The sequence below is a fragment of the Gracilinanus agilis genome, chromosome 2 (genome assembly GCF_016433145.1).
Source record: "Gracilinanus agilis isolate LMUSP501 chromosome 2, AgileGrace, whole genome shotgun sequence".
In the NCBI taxonomy this organism is placed as follows: Eukaryota; Metazoa; Chordata; class Mammalia; order Didelphimorphia; family Didelphidae; genus Gracilinanus; species Gracilinanus agilis.
The window spans coordinates 655,774,169-655,796,084 of NC_058131.1; the positions used below are offsets into that span (position 1 = coordinate 655,774,169).

Genomic DNA, 21,916 nt, shown 5'->3' on the forward strand with positions numbered 1-21,916 from the left:
ATAATTTAGTGCCATCTTAGGGGCCCATAAAAGGGTTGTATGAGCAGATTTTGAGGTAGAAAGAAGCACAGAAACTACCTGGTCCAGCTCTGTTCATTTTGAAGATGAAGAATTGAGGCCCAGATACTTAAGTGACTTATTCAAGGCCACGCAGGTAATAGAATGCACAATAGAGATGTCAATCCAGGCACACTGACTGAGATATGGTGCTTTCCACTGTACTACAATGAGGTATAGTTTTTTCCATTTTTTAAATAGTTTAGCTGTTTGCTAACAGATTATAATTTTGTTTCTTTCAGCATGGGCTGAGCTGTAGCTGAGCCTCATAAGGAATACCATCATAACTTTTTGGCATTTTACAGTCAGAAACGCTGGAAGCCACAAGAACATTATAGTAACATATAGGGTCTTTACAAGGAAACTTTTGTAGATTTAACATTTTTTAACTTATAAAATTTTAATAACTCTAGTTGTACAAGAGAAAGAAACTGTTAATGACTTTTAAAGACAAGTTTGGTATTCTTTTTGCAGATGATAGGAACTATTTCAGGGTATTACTTCCCTTCTCACTGACCTTTTTTTCATTTTAATACAACCTGAATGACATGTAGGTAACGTAGTTGTTCAAAATTTTAATAGGTTGGATTTAAATTCTATTAAGTTTGGTTGCAGATTTTTAATGTATAACAACCTAAGTTACTGAAATTTCAGAATGCTTAGGAAATTAACATAGACCTCATATATGCCACAAGCTATGGAAAGCCCTCTTGTCTTTTTTGAATCCTAGGCTTATGTGCTGTTAAGTGTTAAGTAACATGAAAAATGTTTATGATATCCCTGGTCTGGCCTTAACCAAAAGTTTCTCAGTAGGTAGTGACAGATCTGCTGATTTTTAAACAGAATTTGCTCTGCTAAACAAATTGCTTGATTTAGATGCAAATCACATGAATAATTAAATCAATTTAACCAATAAGTATTTATTAAAAGCCTATTAGATGCAAGGCACTGAGCTAGGGGCTGGGAATACCAAAGGCAAAAATGAAACAGTCCATAGACTCGAAGAGCTTATATTCTATTGGAGGAGATATAAAGTAAGTACAAATATGTATGTATTATATACATATATAATAAATTTTATGATTTGGAGAGGGTACTAGCTGCTGGGAAAGGAAGGCTGGTCATAAAAATCTTCCTGTAGATGAGTAATGAAGGATTCTAAAAAGCACAAGGCGGGGAGAGGGTGGAGAGGGGGCATCATATTTTAGATCAAGAGATGGAAAGGTAAAGGTCAGTGTAAAGGGTCTTAGGGTATATGAAAAGATGTTAAAAGAAAGCTGGGAGGGGGAAGAGGTGGAATCAGGTGGGGAAGAACATTAAATGCCAAAGAAACTAACATCTGATCTTAGAGGAGTTAGTGGACTTCCCTGGGCAGGTGAATCAGATCTGTTTGAGCACTGGGCAATCAATAGTCAAGGAAGACTGGTAAAAAATCAAATAAATATTTCACTTACTGTGAGAGACCCAAATGGTCCTTTGGTGTGAAGAAAATAGCTTTGGTCCTTCCCTCGTGGGAATGCAGGTCCTTGGAAGCTACATTCAGTTTAGTGTTCCAACCCTCAGTTCTAACCTGTGGAATACCTGGCTGTTTTTGGCTTTCTTTACCTTCAAAGAACATTGTGACAGGTCGGTCCCTTTGAACTGGTTCATCAGGGATACTTCCTTTTGGGCTAACAGTGAGGCCTTTAATAGTTACTGAAAAAGGTCCAGGCAAATTCTGTTCTTCCTTGTTTGTAGGGTTTATGAGGAGAGACTGTGGCCTTTCAACTGTTTGCTTTGATGGTCTGACAGACTTTGTCAGGGAAGACTCTCCTGTTTTCCATGGAATTTCGATATTCTTGATGGCTTTTCGCTCCCGTTCCAGAATGTCCTTCTGCTGGCGAATCTGTTCCATCATTTCTTTTTCATTTTGCTGCTGCAGTTGCTTTTGCCTTTCTTCCTTTTCCATGTTCAGCCTTTCCAACTTCTTAAGCACAGTATTAGAAAAGTCAACATTCATGGATGCAATAGCCGCTGTCCTATCTTCTTCCAGGCAGTGTTTTCTGCTTTCTCTGTCTATATCCACAGTAACAGCTGTCCCTGACTTTTCTTCACTTCCAGATGCTAAGTTTTTCAAAGTACCTACCCCAAACTCAAGACTGACTTTTGCAGGATTTTGTGGTGGTATGTAGAAAGTTGGTAGACTATTTGAGATGAAGGGCTCTCTGAATTGTGGCTTATAGGTAATGGTCTGAGAATCACAGCCTTTCTTGTCTTTTCCAGCAACACTCTCTGAGAACTCTGAATTGGAGGGTGTCCTCTTTCTAATAAATATATTACTATTCTCATCTGATACAATGGGAGTGTTTTCTTGTAAATCAAAATTTGGATCATGGGATACAGTTTTCTGTACCTTAGGTGAGAGAATATGTACGTCCTCCTCATTTGAAAACACTGAATCTAGTTTGTTTTTTGGATTCTCTTCAAAACTTAAAAGTTCTAAGCTTCCCTGAGAACTTTCACTCTCAGGGCTTCCTTGTGATGATCGTAGGCCCTCAGAAATCAGTTCTGTGGACCATCTATGCTCTTCTGAAGGAGAAATCCCACCACGGACCTTAAGTAATTTTAAGCTAAATATAGCCTGCTCCAATTCACGCATTCTCCGGCTTTCTCTTTTTGCTCGCCCTACTTTTTTTTGATTGAGATCTTCTAATGACTTGCGTCTCTGTCTTACAATTATATCTTGCTCCAAGTCCACACTACTTTGGCTAATAGCTCTTTCTTGTTGTCTGCATGGTAAGTCCTCAGATATGTCCACTGAATTGGCATGACTGATCCGATTATTTTCTATTACAAATTTGTAATCTTCTACAGATTTCATTCTTTCTTCAAACGATCCATCCTCCCATTTGGAAGGGTCTGAACCCCGAATCTCTAGAGTATTCTCTTTAATTGCTAATCCATTTTTCAATTTTGTTTCTTTTAATCTCTGTTCTTTCAAAGCTCTAAATCTATATAAAGACAGAAATAACATGAATTTTCAGAAACATTTTTGGCTACAATTATAGAATAAATAGTATTGGTTAAAATAGAGGATGTATCCCTAAAATTTGATCCCAGACTAATAAAATGTTAGTTGGAAGAAATGTAAGTGATTATTTGGTCCAACAACTTCATTAAAAAATAAAACAAAACTTTTTTAGTAGTGAATTTGACAAACATTAGCAAACATGATCATTTTCATGTAAAATGAAGAACAGGAAAATAAGGTTGTAAGTGAAACTCTGAATGTATGGTTTTAAGAAAACCTATGTAATACATTTAACATGGCTCCAAAACTGTGTTGCTTGCCTGTATCTCTTTTAAACTTTCTCATATTCTCTTTTGTACATTAAAAATTTTTTTCATTGATACTCTTTTTGACTTCTTCATCTTTATTTAGGCATCATTATCCCAAATTCAATCAATAAAAAACATAAACTGAGGCTAAGGAAATGGAAATAACTAGTCCAAGGTAACTTAACTAAGTAAGCAGGAGAACCTAGACTAAAAATTAAGTCTTCTGACACCTGGTGCACCAATTTTTTAATTAAACCATAACTTGAATGGGAATATACACATGTATATGCACTCAAAACACACAAAACTACCACATTAAAAATCAAATGACCCCATTGCCTAGCCCTGTAACAAATAAAATTAATATAGAAGGATATATATAAAGATATTAGGGTTTAAAAAAATTAAAGGAACATATTTGGAAGAAACTTTTTCCTAAATGTAAATAAATCAACTTTTTTCACACAAAAAACCCATGAAGATCAGATAAAATTAAAGGGGCCTCAAGAAAGCTAAGAAGTTTAGGATGGAAAGTAAGCCCAGGAATTTGGGCTTCCAAATCTTTGTTTCCCTTCCCCCACACTACTTCGAATTGAGTTGTCAGTTCTTCCCTCAGTTGGAAACCCTGAAAACCCCCACAGCTCAGTAGTATTCCACACTAATTCCTTCTTTCCTTGTTTTGATAAGGAACTTCATGGAGTTACCCTTACAATTATCTACCTTTACAAGTGGGAAATAGAATGTGAGTCACAAAATAAAGTCCAAACTCTGAGAAGGACTCCTGAGATACCCTCTATCCCTCTATTCCCCAACTCGTAGAAATCTCTTCCATATCAACAGATGGGGAGAGTTCACAGACTTTTCAGTACCATATTCCTTTCTTGAAGGAAATTCAGGATAGTGATAGAGTAGCTGCAGAAAGTATGCCACGAGGAGTGAATGTTCTTCCCCAGTTTGCTTCATCATTAGCAGGGGCCATTTGGTATAGTTTCCTTCAGCTTCTGTATAGTTAGTAGGGAAAGGATTGTATCTGGGGATACTAATGAAGTTTAAAAAGCTGTCTCTAATGTATGAATATGAAGGGAGTAATTTAGAAATGCCCTAAGGTTTTATACAAGTCAGATTTTGGGGGGAAAAAAGTATTGGTTATATTTCTATCTGCAAGGCAGAGTGAAGAGATTGCCAGCCTTGAAATCAAAAGACCCGAGTTCAACTGCTGCCTTCGTAACATACTAGCTTTTTGACTATGAGAAACTTACCTAACTTTTCAATGGTTCAGGTAACTAAGCCTGTTAAGTTCTAGATGAATAGTTGACCTAAAGTAGGGGAGTGTATCTCTACACCAGAACCTCTATATACAGATGAAATTATGGGTCCAGATCAGAATTATCTAAACCAGTATGCTATCTGCTGAGAATTTAAGGTAAAGTCAAAGCACTCAGCTGCGATTCAGAAAAATGTATAGCTTATGATGTATTTAAGATATATATTAAAAACCAAAAACTAAAAAAAATCTTTCTTAGTAGTACTGGCACAAGCAGGACAGTATTAAAGCTATCTTTGAGGCTGAGATATTCTATTTCGACTTTCTAGTTAAGTAGCCGAATCTAACTCTAAGCTTAGGAAACACCAGTCTCATGTGAGTGATGCTGTGAACATTAGTGCTTGTGCCCTGGCTGCTAGAAACCAAAGGTCACATGATGTTTCTTTTTATTGGTTTATCTTAACCAGCTGCAAATATTACCTTTGCCTGGCTCTGAATCCTCGGCACGCTGCCTGTAACAGGATAATTTTGTTTCTTTGTTCCTTGTACAGTTTGCTTTTCCAGTAGCCTCTCCATCCTGCCTGTATGCAGGTGGCAGCAGCATGCCTTCGCCTGCAGTGCTCCCGCCACGTTTCTTGAATGATGGAAGCTGCAGTCCGCATCTGCAGATACCGCCGCCTCCCCCAGTAAGCCCTCCAAGCAGCTTGGAGAACAGCTGCTGCATTATTCACAACCAGAGCATCAGCCTGGACATCTCTGCCTTCAGCGTGCTTCCTACTCAAATAATTTCGCCAGGATCGCTACAAAAGACCCAATAGTATATGATGTAGGATAATCTGACACCACATTTTTTAGAACAAGGCAATGGAAATAAAATCTCCTGTATCATATTTAAATAAAGCATTAAGCAGTTCCTTTACCAAAAGTAGACAAAGTAATTTTATTTTTCAGACAGGCTCTGCTTTCCCCCATTTTACCCAAGAGGCTCTGGATGAGCTGTCTACTTCCTTCTTTCTCCTTTGTAGAGATATTAAGAAATATGATGATAGGAGAAAAGAAGAATGCAGCCTATCAAATTATAGGCACTCGTCACACTAACTTTAATCCAGGTATTTACAAAACTTATTCTCCCTTTACAAAAATGGGATCTTCTTTTTTCATTTTGATATAGGTACATCCATTAGGCCTGACCTGAGCACTGATATTCTATCTATGTCTTTTCCATGGTCTTTTGACTGACATCATTCACCCGATATACCTTATTTCTCCACTTTTTATTTGTTGCCATGGAAAAGCCTGTTATTTGATTGCTCCTTTCTGTCTGCCGCAATATGACCCCCTTCATCCAAGAAATTGCTGGTTAATTCAGACTCATGTCATACTAAATGATGAAGTACCTACAATACAGGTCTTTGAAATATGGCTACATTTTCTTCTCTATCCAGTTTGGGGCCTTTCCTTGTATTTCTTTATCTGTGAACTCCTTGAGAATAAAAGCACTTTCAATTCTTTGTCTTTGCATTTCCAACAATTTACACAATTTTCATGAAGAAATGAGTATATTTTTAGATTAACTAGCATAGGAGTTAAAGCATATCCATTACTTGATTTACCACCTGTGAATATCATTTTGTACCCCCTGACAGGTAGAAGAGGGAGATGTATTCAAAGGAAGTTAAATAGTGTGGTGGATAAAATCTTGGGCCTGGAGTCAAGAAGACCTGAATTCAAATCTTGCCATATACAAATGACTACCTATGCTACCCTGGACAAATCATTTACCCTCTGTCAGCTTCAGTTTTCCCACCTGTAAAATGGGGATAAAAGCACCAACTTCACAGAGTTGTCAAGAGGATCAAATGAGAAAACTATGGACAGTACTTTGTCAACCTTAAAGGGTTCTATAAATATTAGCTGCCATTATTAATCAAAGGATCTTTGATTTAAATTTAGAAGGAACCCTAGTGGGAATCTAGTCCATCTTTTTCACTTTATAAATGAGGAAATGAGGCACAGAGAGGTAACTTGCCCAAGATAATGTAGGTATTGAACAGGAGAGAGTGAGAGTTGGAACCCAGGTCTGATTCTAAATTCAGTGTACTTTTCATTATATGTCACTGTCAGAATAAATTATGTCTTACTCTTAAAAATTATTATTTCCCTAACAGGGAATCTCATAATATCAAAACAATTCAATATTTGGAAGACCACAATTTCATCAGTGGAGGTACTCCTTTTACTGATACATATTGCAATGTCTCTACAACTTAATAGATGGGTTTTATGCGCAAATAAAAATGTCACCCTGAAATCTACCTGGTAATGGTTCTTTCTGAGCTGGTCTCCACACAAAAGACATATAATTTGTCACTAGGCTGAAGAATCTAAAATAATTTTTCAAAATTCCCATTTTACTTTACATTATGAATGGTGATGAGAATTCTAATAATGATGCTTCAGGATCCATTTGGCTTAGCAGAGTATCTGGCATTCTTTTACTAAGAGTACTAATCTAATGACTAACATTTCTGTGAGTTTTCCAGATTGTTAATCCTAGAGTAATGGGCAGGAAATAGTGCATTTCTGGGGAATAAGTAAACTAAGGATGCTCCAGCACAAACTGTGAAGAATGGACAGTGGGGGAAACAATAAGGTCACTAACATTTAAAACAGTATACAAGAACTCCATGTGTCCTAATTCTAAAATGTCAGTGAGAAAAACTTTATATATAAATACATGAGTTTAATATTAATGTTTTGGGTCTATTTGTTGCTATATTCTATAAGGCATGCTGGTAATAAAAAAATGGCCTTAGTGCCAGAGCTTTCCTTAGAAATAAGAAACTAGTCAAATGTCCTGGGAAGATGCTGTTTTTCTCACCTGCAGGATGATGACTGCCTGCCTCAGATGGAGGAAATGCTGTCTAGAAAGCATGGCCCGGAACCATCGCTGCAGCAGTATAATCCGTTGGAGCACTTCCTGATGTAGCAAGTCCTGTAAGTGTTGGCGCTCTTGTTCTTTCAGGAATACCTAATAAAAGGGAAAAAAGGGCTGAGGAAAATCACCTTTGGAGACAAAGGGAAAAGTGACTGTAAAACTTCATCTAGAGAAAGAAGAAATCAAGAAAGCTGGTTCACATGTTTAACAGGTACTTATCTTCTTACCATTTATCTATAATTCTTACCAATGCATGAAACTTTACTATCAATGAAGAAAGCTAGTGATAACGTCATGCCCTTCAGAGCACAGATGCATTTATGGCCTGGTGCAACACTAGTTCTGGAGTCTGAGGATATGGATTCAAATTCTGATACTGTCGGTTTACTATCTTTTTTACCTTAGGCAAATCCCTTACCTTCTTAAGCTACAATTTCTTCATCTATAAAAATTAGCAGGTTGCAGAATATGGCTTCTGAGACCTCTTCCAGCTCTAGATCTATAATCCTAAGAATTCTAAGTGACTGTTCATGGGTCTTACTACTTTATGACCTCATATAACATGGGGACCACATCTTGTCATTATTCATCATATGCTTATTAGTGCTTTGCTGTGTCTTGCACATGGAGTTATTGAACCTAAACATTCAAATATCTCAGAAGACACTGATTTTAACCTGTACCTAAAGCATAACATCTCTAGTCTATTAAGTACTGTCACCAGCACCTTGAGCCTTTTATAATAAGTCTGATGTAATAACAGTAGAAATCCAGTGCATTATGAACCCAAAACAGTTTGAAATAAGGCCTTGGATCTAAGGGATTTTTAAAATTATGATTATCAACTAAATGTATTTATCCTATCATTTCTTATGGTATACTGCACTTGATCACAGAGCTAGAGCTAAAAGGGATCTCAGGACAAATAGTCCGACTATTTCATTTTATAGATGAGGAAACAGGTCCAGGGAGGCTAAGTTACTTGCCCATCAGTAGGATTTAAACATAGCTATTCTGAGCAAAATTTACTGAGTTTTATACATTATCTTTATTTTCTCTTAAACAATTTAGAGCTCATGCCACATTGCCCCTATATAAAATTGTAAGGTAAATTTTTTCAGACATATAAATTAACTCATTTATATGTAGACATTAACTATAAAGACATTACATTTACCATGGTTTTTCCAACTTGATAATTTTTGGGACTAAACTTTATTTTCCTGAAGAAATCTTGGATGTTAAATTTTGAAGGAATAGTGTCACGCTGGAGAAGAACATGGAAATGATCCACAAAATCCTATAAAAATGAAAAAAAAAAGGTAAAACTACAAAAATAGTAATAAATCATAATGATAGCTAAAATTTGTATAGACCTTACTATGTGCCAGGTACAGTGCTCAGAGTTTTATAATCAATTATTATTTCATAAAAAATACTCTACATGAGCAACTTCAATGTCAGAAAATTGTTCATAAAAGGCATGGTGGAATCAATAAAGTTCTTTACACAATTTAACCTTTAAGTTTAAACAGTTTAAAAAGTCAGTCTAGAAGCATGTACTTGGGGATAAAATAACTTAAAGTTAGGAAGACAATAGAGGTGGTAACTAGAATGGGATATTTAATCATGGAAAACTTGAGGAAGAAGGGATCTTGGAAATCATTTATCATCTTCCTTTTTTGGAGATAAGAAAAGTGAGACAGAAAGTTTAAGTGAATCTTAAAGTTTATAAAGAGCTGAGATTAAGATATAGGCCTTCTGAGGCCTAGTTTATTCTACTACATCAAGCTGCTTTCCTAAAAAATTACTTTTAAAATTCTGTTACAATGTACTGCAAAAGGAATTTATACCATAACCAAGTGAATGTGGCAAGAATGAGGTTTTGAGCCTTGAGTGAAGAGAATAAGAGGGTCTCAATTATAATGAAGCCCCTGTATATTTAACCAGAGAAAGCAATATGATCCTACCCACCAATGCACCAACAGATGCCAACTGTACTAAATAAGGAGCTTTGGACATCAGCTGTATGGCAGTTAGCCAAGGAAGAATCATGAGTAGCAAATTCAGAAAGATTATAAAAAAGGCAATATTTTACACCTGGGTAGGCAAATTTAACCAAGTTCAAAGTTCTATTAACCCTTAGAGTACTAAGGATGTAAAAGACTAGTTTTTCCAAACTTTAGGAGCAAGTTATAATTGAGAATTGAAAGGCATTACTGATAATTTAAGCATAGAGCATAGAGTGCTCCTACCAAGTAGAATGAGTATTTTCTAAACTTTTCCATTGTCAAATAACAGACAAATGTAGAAAGAAAAGGAAGAAAGGAGGAATAGTACAGGCAAAGCCTATATATGTAATAAGCAGTTCAATATATCATAAATACAAAGGTGTAGGAATAATCAACATACACAAACACATGTAGGGTAATACAGGCATGTGTATGAGTATGTATGTTTTGTGCACACCCACACGTGTGTACATGTTTTTTTTTTATTCAAAAGGAACCTTTCACTGGCCTAACCTGGAAAGAATATTTGCAGCTGTATCCTGACTGACGAATTCGAACTGTTTCCAGCATCCCTGTGTACCGCAGCTGTCTAAGTACCAATGGGTCACTGAATCTTAAAGGAAGCTAAAAACACAAAGGAGGGGAAAAAAAACAAAGGCTTATATGAAATGCAAACTCTTTAATGCAGACTTGTAAAAGTACTTTAAAAAGGCAATTTAAAATTTTTTGGCATAGTGGCTAGGACAGAGCCAAGTTCAAATAGCTCTTTAATAATAAATGTCTTGCTTACAATATTGTTATAAAATTAATGATAGAAACAGGATCCATGATTGCATCAGATATGCGATTTCATTAGTATTAGGAACCAATATGTGAGCATGTGAGGAAATGCCCTGAACCAATGCAAATTGGTCCCTTCTCTGCAGTTCTTAATTTCAGAGTTCCCTGGGGCATGGAGAACTTCAGGAACTTCCTCAAGATGGCCAGGAATTAATACTTGAACCCAGATCTTCCTGATTTTGAGATCAGCTCACTAGTCACTATGCCATACTGTTTCTATGGAATTAGTGACTATATTTTTAAAAACTACATAAGTTACCAACCTGAAATCAAGTGGCACACACTGAATTTCAGTGAGGTAGATGTATGCAACCCATACCGGTTAAGTTCAAGGATAATGACAACTAACAACTCTTTAATATGGGGATTTTTTTTTTGTCACTGTTGTTTGACATGAAGAAGAGAGATTCATAACACTCTGAACCTTTGCTTTTTTTATGACTACTTTTAATAATGACAGGATAATTCCAAATATACCATATAGGTTACTGGTACAAGGAATTAAGGGAAAAAATACCAAGTAAGTTTTATTAAGCCACCGGTATGGCTAGACAAGACCTAATAAGAGGAGTTAACAGTGTATATATCTGCAGGACCATACATTTACAGCTTCTTCTCTATAAAATGGCATCAGATTACTTATATTATCTATTTCACCAAGTTGTTTGAAGATCAAATCATATAATGCATGTAATACACTTGTAAATCTAAAAGTGCTGAAAAAACTACAATTGCTACAAGATCCTACAGAGTATGTGTGCATACCTGTGTGTGTTCAGAGAGAATAAGTGACTTACTAACAGTTATGTAACTAGGAAATGACAGATTTGAACCGAGATCTGATCTCCCTCCTTCTACAACAGGAGGAGTTTTGAACTATTTTTGTGGCATGGGCACAAATTTCAACTAATGGGCAGTCTGGTGATACCTCTGAGCACCTTCTCAGAAAGTCTTTAAATGCATAAAATACAAAGAACTACAAAGGAAATCAATTATACTGAAATAGTATTTAGGTTATTAAGTGTTTTTATAAGAACTTCACAAACCCTGGGGGAATTATTTTCTTTACTATAGCATATAACATTGTCCCATTGAAGGATATAAATTTTTTTGGTGAAAATTTTAATCAGTGAAGAGTGTCAAATTATATATGTATACTAAATCAATTGCATGTAGGCCACATATTATATTTATTGAAACTATTTACTATCTATAGAAATAAAAGCTTTTTCTTTTCTGACCTTTTTCATCATGGCATTAAATCTACAGATTTGATATGGATTTTTTTCTTTTTTTTTGATGGCATGTGTGGCAGTACTTATATATTTTTACCTTTTCAGCATTAGACCGAATGCACTTGACAAAATATGGTTCTGCTTGACCAAGTGTTTCCATCAATTTGTTTAGCGATACCTGTAGAGCAAAAAAATTTTAATATGTTCTAGTCCAGATTAGTAAATGGTATGTAAGATGTACAAAAGTACATATTGAAATGATAACATTGAGCAAATAATTAAAAGTAGGGAGCAACATGGAAATAAGTTTTGCTTTCTCAAAGATATCTAGAAAGGAAGCTGGTCGATATTTTAAAAAATGATAAATATTAAATAGGTATTTTTCTATATTTTTATCATTAAGGAATAATTAAATCTAATGATTATAGCTAACTTAAGTCTTTAAATGGATCTGTGACCCCATGGATTTGGGAGTTCCCTCCAAAATTCACAGCCCATCTGTACCTGCCCACCCAGTATATGGCTCCCAGTTCACCAGAGGGCGTCCACCCCCAAGTGCTGGAGACCCTGCTTGCTTTCATGGGCAATTAGTTGGGACTGAAAAAGAATGAGGGGAGGGAAGTGAGTTATACTGTCTTTGGGAAATCACAAAACTCCATAATGACCCCCAAAATCTTCCCATAGAAACAAAGATCCCTCTTTTTAAGAGCAGCATTCTAATGATGCTACAACATACCCATGAAACACAGAACACAACACAGTCTGAGGTATTAAAAATAAATATCATGCGAAACCAATATATAAACCATAAAAAGGAAAGGTTGCTTCTAATGACTAAGTCCATAATGTAGCTGTCACAGCTATGAAAGAATGGGCTATAAAAATGGAATATATGGCATGATAGGACTAACTTTTAGAGTGTTTCCCCGATTCAGCTTCTTTCTCCTCCTACAGTACTGAGTGGGCCTACATCCCTCCTCCTCACCTCTTTGTCAGGGAATAACTTTTCCCAAAAGGAGACAAAGTTGTTCCTGAGACCAAGGTGGCACAGGGTTCCCCAAAATAAGTCCCATGTCACCTAGAGACCAAAGGAAACCTGTCCTGATGACCAGAAGCATGTTCAAAGATGAGGGGTCATATCCACAGAAGCTCGGTGCCGCTTCTTTGCTAGGCAGCCATTTTTTTTAAAACCTATTCACAGGGCAGCTGGGTAGCTCAGTGGAGTGAGAGTCAGGCCTAGAGACAGGAGGTCCTAGGTTCAAATCCAGCCTCAGCCACTTCCCAGCTGTGTGACCCTGGGCAAGTCACTTGACCCCCATTGCCTACCCTTACCACTCTTCCACTTATAAGTCAATACACAGAAGTTAAGGGTTTAAAATTAAAAACAAAACAAAAAAAAACAAAACAAAAAAACACCTATTCACAGATGAGCAAGTGCGTCATTGCATCCCACCATCAAACCTGCCACCTGGGACATATAAGAACTAAACACTATTTCAAGATATTATTCTTACAAGTTATATACACATTGAAAACCAGAGTTTTTGCCTACCTTTAAGTCAAGAAGAAAAGGTTCTCACACAAAGCCTTACTACTCCCAGGCACAGACATGTACTTTTACTTTAATCATTCTGAGAAACTATTTCTCATAATGAGATTTTAATAGACAAGACCCAAGAATAATTAGATTTTCAATGAGCAAAAACAAATGGAATGAGATCCCTAAAAGATAACCATTCTAAATATTTGGCTACCTCTTATCAATATGAAAAGGCCAGAGATTCTGGGTATTCAACTTACCTGTGAAGGACCTTGAAAAGAAAAAGACAGGGGGGGAAAAAGCCTGGAAAGAGAGTTTGTCATGATACCAATTTTGATTTCTAGTTCCATTTTAGAAATACAAAGGGCATCTTTCTGATTTTCAACATCAAGTGCAAACTAAGTTTCTAATTTGGAATAAACAAGGACCTTACCTGAAACTGGGCACTTATGCTAGGGGGCTTTTTCTTCTTGTGCAGATGAAGGAGGGACTTAGTGATGCGATCCTGCAGGGTCAGGTTAGTCAGGTGCTTTAAAGAATTTACCTCTAGCAAATGCTGGGAAACACAAAGAAAGAAGAAAGTAGGAAAGAAAGATCATTATCAAATTAATATAAATAAAGATTCTGAATCTTTGTGGCCAATTGTTTTCTATTGTGAAGAATACATTATCCTTTCTGCAATAATAAGTCAGTTCAATTAAATAAGAAATTTTGCATAATTCCTTGAAATCCCAAGATTGTTAAGCAATAATGAGGTACGAAATATAAAGACAAGATTCCTATCTTTGAGGAGTTAGAATTTATTTGGAGAAACAAGGCTAAAATAATACAAAAAATTTGAAACTTTAGATTTATGCAATATTAGTAAACTATAATAATTTTTATTGGAATAAATTAGATCTCTAATTGAAAGAAGTTAAAGATTTTATGAATGTAAAATTGAACCCTGCCTTTTGCTAAAAAGCATTGAAAACTTGGCCTAAGAAATAGTTCCTAAGTCAAAACTTCATGGATATTTATAAAATTATATTTAATTGTGCTAGCTGATTCAGAATTCTCACACAGCATAATTTTCTCACAAAATCTAAAAACTGTAAAGGAATGAGTGACTTTTTTCAACCTCTGAGTTATCTGTTGTCATTTTGGTTTTCTATGTGGCAAATGGGAGGAGTCAGCTAAACAATATTAAGGAATATTTCATGACTGTGTAAAGAAAGAATAAAACAAGGTAACCACAGAAGTGTACTTAAATTACTTGTCTAAACCAAAGAGACTAAATATGATCATAGAGAATAACTAGTAGGTCTAAGTATACCAAACAGAATCTTGCTAGTAATAGACATATCAAATAAATTTACTTTTAGAGTGAAACTGATTATAATTACCAGAGTAATGTGATATCAATTGGAATAAGTTAAATGAAGAAGACTTAAAAAGCAACAGAATCTATTTTCCTCTTTATTAAGTCAGAGTAATCACTGGATCATGAATTTATACCCACTCATTTTATAGGTGTGGAAACAGTAGTTCAGAGTGGAAAGTGACTTGCTCAGGTCAAAGAGATAAGTGGCAGAGCTAGGGCTAACATTGAAATTCTCTGACTTCAAATCCAGTGTTCTTTCCACAACAGAACGCTGTACACAAATAAGTGGTGAATAAATGGCAACATTCCATGGAAGAAAAATTTAAAAGGAAAGGATTAGTAAGAGAGAGAGAATAAGTTATCTCAACCATGTTTACTTTTGTGTTTAATAAAGGAAAAATGAGATTAATGATCTTGTTTATAAATTGAAAAGTTATTTTCAAAGATAATATTCTCTTAGGCCCTTTACTATATTCACCTATGATATTTTACCTCCTCTAGCATTGCCCCAATCTTCCATCAATTAAATAAACAATAAGTATTTATTAGGAACTTGTGGGGTAGACAGAGAGGGTAGCAATCAGACTGCCTCACATCAGACCGCTTTGGGAGCACTTAAAGTGTACAGGGCCCCTGACTGTCTTGAGATCTTAGAATAACACAATATTCAATATTCCAAAAAAGCAGCAAAATGGGGCCAGCCCAGATCTTCTTTCCAGAAGTGTGGCAGGGCCTAATTCTAATATTAAGTCTGAAGTAAGGAAGAAGACTGAAGAATAAACAAATAAAAAAAGATCACCAAAAAAAATGGTATTATGGTGGTACAGACTCCCCAAAACACAAATAAAAAAACAATCCCTAAGTATTACCTCAGATAAAAACATAGGTTAGACACAAATTCAACTAGAAGCCAAGAATTTAAAAAAATTTTTTAATGGAATGAGAGCACTTGAGGAAACTTGGAGAGAAGTCTCTAATAGATATGTCAGTGAATAGATCTCCAGATGTGTACTGTTTAACATTTTAGTTGATTAGTTTTTGTTAAAATTCTGACTAGATATATGCATGAAAGCATGCCTATCAAATCTGGAGATGATACAAAGTTTAGAAAGTTAAAAAAAAGTCCTGAGAGGTTAGAATGATTTATTGACTCTAAGAAGATTAAATTTAATGAGGGGAGATGATTTACACTTAAAATTTTTTAAATCAACTTCATAAATAAGTTCAATATAATATTCAGTATGGCAGCTAAAAAAATTAATGTGATATTAGAAAAAGAGCCATCTCTTTTTGATAAGAACTATAGAAATAATAGTTCTTTCTGCTTTATCCTTAGAATACATCCAGAACATCATATTCACTTATGGGAATCAACTTTTTTTTTTTTTTTTTTTTTTCCGGGTAGAGGGGAAGAAAAGGATGTGAGATAAAGAAAAGGACTGGTCAAAAAAAATTAACACAAAGTAAGGTTGAATTGAGAGCCATGATATTCAGAACCCAGGATGTGGATCATGCTGCACATTACCCTGAACAAACCATATCTCCAAGACTGTGTTGAGGGATCTACAATATAGGAAGATAATTTAAAGAAGGGCAAGTTGGATAGATATGGGAGTAGAAAAACCATGCCATTCAAGAACTGGCTGACTGAAGAAGCTTCAGGGCAGTACTGGAAAGGCTATAAAATGGAAGAGAAATCAAACTTGTTGTTTGAACCTGGAGGGAGGAACCAGGAGAAATCAATGGAAACTATATAGCATGTCAGCTTTTGTTGACAACACAGAAAACATTAGAATAGAAAAGGAATTGTACGCTTAGTGGTCATTTAGGAAAAGCTTCTGCTGACCAATTAAATATGGCTGTCAGAGAGAAGAGGAAGGAATCTAAGTATGGACACCAGATATCTTCATTTCTGTATAAAAACATAATTTTTCTCCTAATTTCCATATACAGGAAATTAATATTCTAATAATTGCTTGAAAAAAACAATACGGTTTATTTATTACTTACCTTTGGAAGAACAGGTTTAGGTTTAAAGTTCTTGTTTCTCCTTAAGACAGAAAATAAGAACAAGAAAAATTACTGTAAGGAGTAGATTTGAAGAGTTCTATATAAGATAGACAAGTTTTCTCTTTGGCATTTGTGCAACCTGGTTTTCCTATTCTGCCTTAAAATTTCAAAATCCCACAAATGGGCATGTGAAAGGTTCTAACCCACTTAGGGGTAAGATACCATTTTATAAGTTTTAATGATCTAATTTAAAAATGATTACTTGTACAAAACCTGGAATGTTCCAATGCTTAAAAATAAAATTTTTTTTAATATTTTCATTTATACTATTTCTTTTTTCACCTATTCACACTCTTAATGTCATGCCTGCTGTAAATAATTAGGTTTCTTTTTTGATTATAGAAATGAATAGGTAATGAACCGCTAATGTCTAAAGTCCAAGTGGCCAAAGAACACTAGAGTTTGGAATGTGTGCAAATCAGGTTGGTGATGAGGACTAAAAACAAAACTTGCATTTGCTAAAGCAATTCAAATCTAGGAAAGCATGACAATTGTTTATTTGGCTTGATACAGAATTTCAGAGATCAGAGAGTCCTCTGAGACCAAACTGATGCTCAATTACTTCTTAGTCATGCTGTTGAAGCATACTAAAGTTTGGCTTTATGATAAGGTTCTGAAGATAGAGGTCTATTTATTTATATGGACTTCTCCTTTGAGAGGAAGCTAGTGTGAGATTCTGGTCCATATATGCACATGTACATACAGGAAGTAGCCCTCTATTTTTTAGCTGAGTACCTGGCAAAGAGCCATCTTGCAGGAAAACCTCCAACACTTGGTTTGTCTGACTAACCTTTACCTCTTCCTGTGAGATAACAAAAGAATGAACCAATTCAATTATTCAATTGTAATTTACTAGCTTTTTTGGTTCACACACTGAATAATTTTTGAACGCTTTGACTTCAAATTATTTTTATGGCAAGGTAACCTCATTAATTCAATTTTCACCCTTTCCATGATTCAACAGAGAACAGAAACATCTGCCACTTAGTACTAACATAAGAATGCCATGGGCCCTCTCCAGAAGCTTGCTGTTATTTGAATTAATAAATATTCCATCTTTGTCCAGCAAGGAACTGCAGCTTGACAGTCTGTTCGGTCGGATGCTAGTCTTGCCATTCCAGTCAATGCCAAAAGTGTCACTGAAAATATAAAGAGAGATTACTTGTATTTTTTAAACCCACAAAAAATAAACAATGGCCAGGATTTATATGGAAAATTTTAATTAGATATCTCATACACTATTTCTTTTATGCTTTATTAGAAAAAAGAAAACTTAGAAAAGAGTAAAAAAATTCAAATAGACTTTATGCCAGTAGGATAAGACTTTAACACACAGATTATAAATCCATTTAAAAGATATTTATTGAGGGAGCAGCTGGGTGGCTCAGTGGAATGAGTGCCAGGCCTGGAGATGGGAGGCCCTAGGTTCAAACCTGATCTCAGACACTTTCTAGCTGGGTGACCCTGGGCAAGTCACTTAATCCCCATTGCCTTACTGCTCTTCTGCCTTGGAACCAATACACAGTATTGATTCTAAGGAGGAAATTAAAGAGTTTAAAAAAATATTTATTGAGCAACAACAATATACAAGGAATTGTGTTTGGGTGCTATGGGTAGAATAAAAATGAAGGAAAATACACTGTTTCCTTTGTAGAGTGACTGAACAGTTATTCTTCTAAATGAGATTTTTTTAAACGTCCCTTATCCATATCCTACATCTCCTATCAAGTCAGAGGCTTGAGGCTGAGAAACCAATTAAGAAGCTATCTTGACAGTCCAGGAAGTAGTGATGAGAACATGACCTAAGGTGGTGGCTATAAAAATGGAAAGAAGTTGGATATGAGAGGCTTTGTGGAGGCAGAAATGGAAATATTTGGCAACTCATAAGTTATATCAAGTGAGGAAAAGTGAGAAGCCAAGGGATAACACTAAGTTAATCAATTTGGGAGGATGGAAAAATTGTGGTACCAAGGAAAAACTAGGAAAATTTCATGGAGAAGAAAGTTTTGAGGGTAAAGTTTTGAAACACTGATCATTTCAGCATCCACATTCATAGTGGAGAAAAAGTAATGGATTAGAATCAAGTTCTAGTTATTCCAATAATTATATGACTTCAGACAAATCAGTTCACTTCTACTGGCTTCAGTTTCCTCAAGTATATAATGAAGGGGTTGGACTAGATAATTTTGAACAGTTCAACTAGTTTTAATTGCTAAATGATTTTACTCCTGGGCATTAGGGAGTGTATGGCTTTTATTAGAAATAAAAAGAACAACAAAGTGAAACAAACAAGAAAGGCATGGAGTCAGTGAGTTATTTAAATAAATCTAAGGTTAAGGTTTGGTTTTCCAGATTTATTTTATTATTTAGATGCAAAGAAAGTTGTATTGGGTGACTTATTTTAAGTTAAGCCACCCTACTGTGGACTACATTTTTCATTTAAAAAATGCTCAATAGATTAGTATCGCCTTCAAGTTAAAGAATAAATAGTGGGGAAGGTTACAAGCATTTTATATAGTGCCTATTATGTGCTAGACACTGTGCTAAGGGCTTTAAGCACAGTAGATGAAACTAAGGAATGTAAAAAGATCTTTTTAAGATAAAGATTTGAAAAAATAATGCATATAGCTTTAGAAAGCCTATTTAGATACCTGGAACATTCTATTTCTTGAGAATAGCTTATTCACTTTAATTATTTCCACATCATTTATGAAAGTTATCAGAAATGAGAAAATTAAAGATTTTAGGAAAAATCTTTCCTTTAATTTTTTGATAACTATATAAGTATCAAGTCACATCTATATCAGTTTTCACTTCTTTGTTTCCTAAACGGAATAAAAAAACCTTACCGTTGGCTTTTCTCATTAAGAGTGTTCACACCTTGGAGATCAGAAAGAGGTGTTCTGGGACTTTTCCTAGTTATACCTAGCATGTCAAGAGAGAAAATTTCAAAATATTACTTATGTGAAAAAATACTGAATGCACAAAACAATTGTTAGCTACAAGTCAAGTAAGTGAAAATTTTCTGTTATGCAAGTCAGAAATGCAAAAATAGTGACATTACTAAAGTCCACTACTTGGCTACTAAATAGGACAATTAGATAACTCAATAGCAAATAATTTCATCTTTTCTATGTCTTAATGGCACTGGATCAAACAGAATACTAGATAGAAGTCTTTAAGGCACAATAGTCTATTTTTCACTTTCAAAAGTCTAGTCAGGATAAGGTCTTGGCAATTTTATCAGTTTTATTTTATCAATAAGCAGAAAATGGCTGATCCATCCATCTAACTTAATTCACAGTTTTTTTCTGTCACACCATGTTTCCTTTAGTTGTTATTTTTCATATCTTAGTTTAAGGGCTTATCATGATTTTAAAAGCTATGACCCTTCCCCAAGTCATGAGACAAAGTGAAGAATTTTGCAAAAAAGCTAGGTGTTAATTTTAACATTCAAAATAAAGCATATAAAGCTGATATAAAAATGAAACCTTTTTCATTATTTGACTTTTCATGCTCACCTTCATTTCTAAAAAGACATTTGCTATAGCATATATAGTTCTTTTCTTTCCTTCCAGTGTTCAAATGGATGTTAACAACTAATGAAGAGTTTTATATTGTCTATCTGTTCAGCATGATTGAGAAACACTATTCTGGTTAAGTCATGGTGAGAGCTGCTATATATTTACATGGATTTTCAAAGAATATAATACAATAAAGTCAATCAATAAACAAGAAGCACCTACTATGTGTCAGGCACTGTGTTAAACGCTGGAGATAAAAAAAGAGGCAAAAACCAGTCCCTGCCTTCAAGAAAATTACAATTTGATGGGAGAGATAACTTAAATACATACAAAAAAGCTTTATGTAGGATAAAAACTTTATAATTTACAGGCTGAAGGCACCAGAATTAAGAAGGGTTGGGAAGAGCTTCCTGCAGAAGACAGAAATTTATTGGTATTCAAAGGAATTTAGGGAAGACAGTAAGCAGAAATAAGGGAGAGTATTCCAGGCATAAGAGACAATCAGAGAAAATAATGAATGCATAAGACAATCTTGGTAGCTGCAAGCTGGAGAAAGATAGAGGTATTATTTGTTGAATCAGCAGGAGGCTAGTGTCACTGGGTCCAAGAGTAAGTAGGGATTAAGGTATGAGAAGAATGGAAAAGTATTTATGAAAGGTTTTGAATGTTAAACAGAGCATTTTGTATCTGATCCTGGAGGGAACAGGAAGCCAATGGAATTTGAGAAGTGTCATGTGTGGGAATTTGGTGATAAGTGATTGGATCTCAGGGCCATTATAGCCGTGGAGAGTGAGAGTCAGTCTGCTAGGGAGACTAGTGGCTAGAGAGAGAGAGAGAGAAATAAGAAAGAGGACAGGAAAGGTTGAGGCCACCATTCCTGAGAAGGACCAAGTGGAAGAATCATGGCACCCTCCTCCTTATCTCACTCTCTCTAGCTGCTAGTCTACAATCACTCCTCACCAGACTCCCACACATGACTGCAACAGAGGAGGAGGAGGAGGATGAAGAGGGGAGAGAGAGAGAGAGAGAGAGAAAGAGAGAGAGAGAATGAATATGAATGAGAATGAATATGTATGTAACATGACTGGACCTGCAATTTAGAAATCACTTTTGTAGCTGAAAGAAGACTTGGGAGAGACTTGAAGGAGGCTGACTTACCAGCAGTCCCAATGTGAGGTGAATAGGCCCCAGACCAGGCAGTGTCAGAGAAGAAAAGGTGGCATAATCAAGAGATATTGCAAAGGTGAAATAGACAAGTTTTGGCAACAGCTTGGATATAAGGGGTGAGAGATAGTGAGGAGTCAGGATAACATTTGCCTCAGGGATTGGAAGGACAGTACTGTCCTTTGTAGTAATAGGGAAGACGGGAGAGAGAGGGGGTTTAGAGGAAGATAATGAATTTGGTGGAGGACAAGGAATGGGGTTTAGATGATCTACAGAGTGTTCAGAATCCCTTAGATGTGTAGGGTAAGGCCAGGTGTGACAATGTTCATTATTGTATGCACAATTTGTGCAATACGAAACTGCTTTATCTGTCTTTGGAATAATTGATCCTGCAGTGTCTCAGTGTCAACTGTGAATAACAAATATGACTGTAGGTGTCACAGCAACTCTGTTATCCAGTATTCTGATCATCCAAACTCTCTAGTTTATACTGTATTTTTAAATAGTCGGATTTTAAACAACAAATAAGGATAGGCTAAATGACTTGGAAAACTCTAGATTTGTTAACTATACCAATTAACCTGAAAAAAT

At 35.4% G+C, this 21,916-nt stretch overlaps 1 protein-coding gene across 1 annotated transcript in view; it reads right to left on the reverse strand.

Moving 5' to 3' along the window:
- Positions 1–21,916, reverse strand: part of MYO9A (myosin IXA) — a 232,246-nt gene that overhangs the window by 71,837 nt on the left and 138,493 nt on the right. Inside the window, exons 15-24 of the mRNA XM_044665785.1 lie at positions 19,487–19,562; positions 17,633–17,776; positions 16,578–16,617; positions 13,638–13,760; positions 11,762–11,842; positions 10,103–10,213; positions 8,755–8,877; positions 7,521–7,670; positions 5,120–5,439; positions 1,512–3,047 (exon numbers count right to left, since the gene is read on the reverse strand). Of these exons, the coding sequence (XP_044521720.1) occupies positions 1,512–3,047; positions 5,120–5,439; positions 7,521–7,670; positions 8,755–8,877; positions 10,103–10,213; positions 11,762–11,842; positions 13,638–13,760; positions 16,578–16,617; positions 17,633–17,776; positions 19,487–19,562 (2,704 nt within the window). The remainder of the gene's footprint in view (positions 1–1,511; positions 3,048–5,119; positions 5,440–7,520; positions 7,671–8,754; positions 8,878–10,102; positions 10,214–11,761; positions 11,843–13,637; positions 13,761–16,577; positions 16,618–17,632; positions 17,777–19,486; positions 19,563–21,916) is intronic.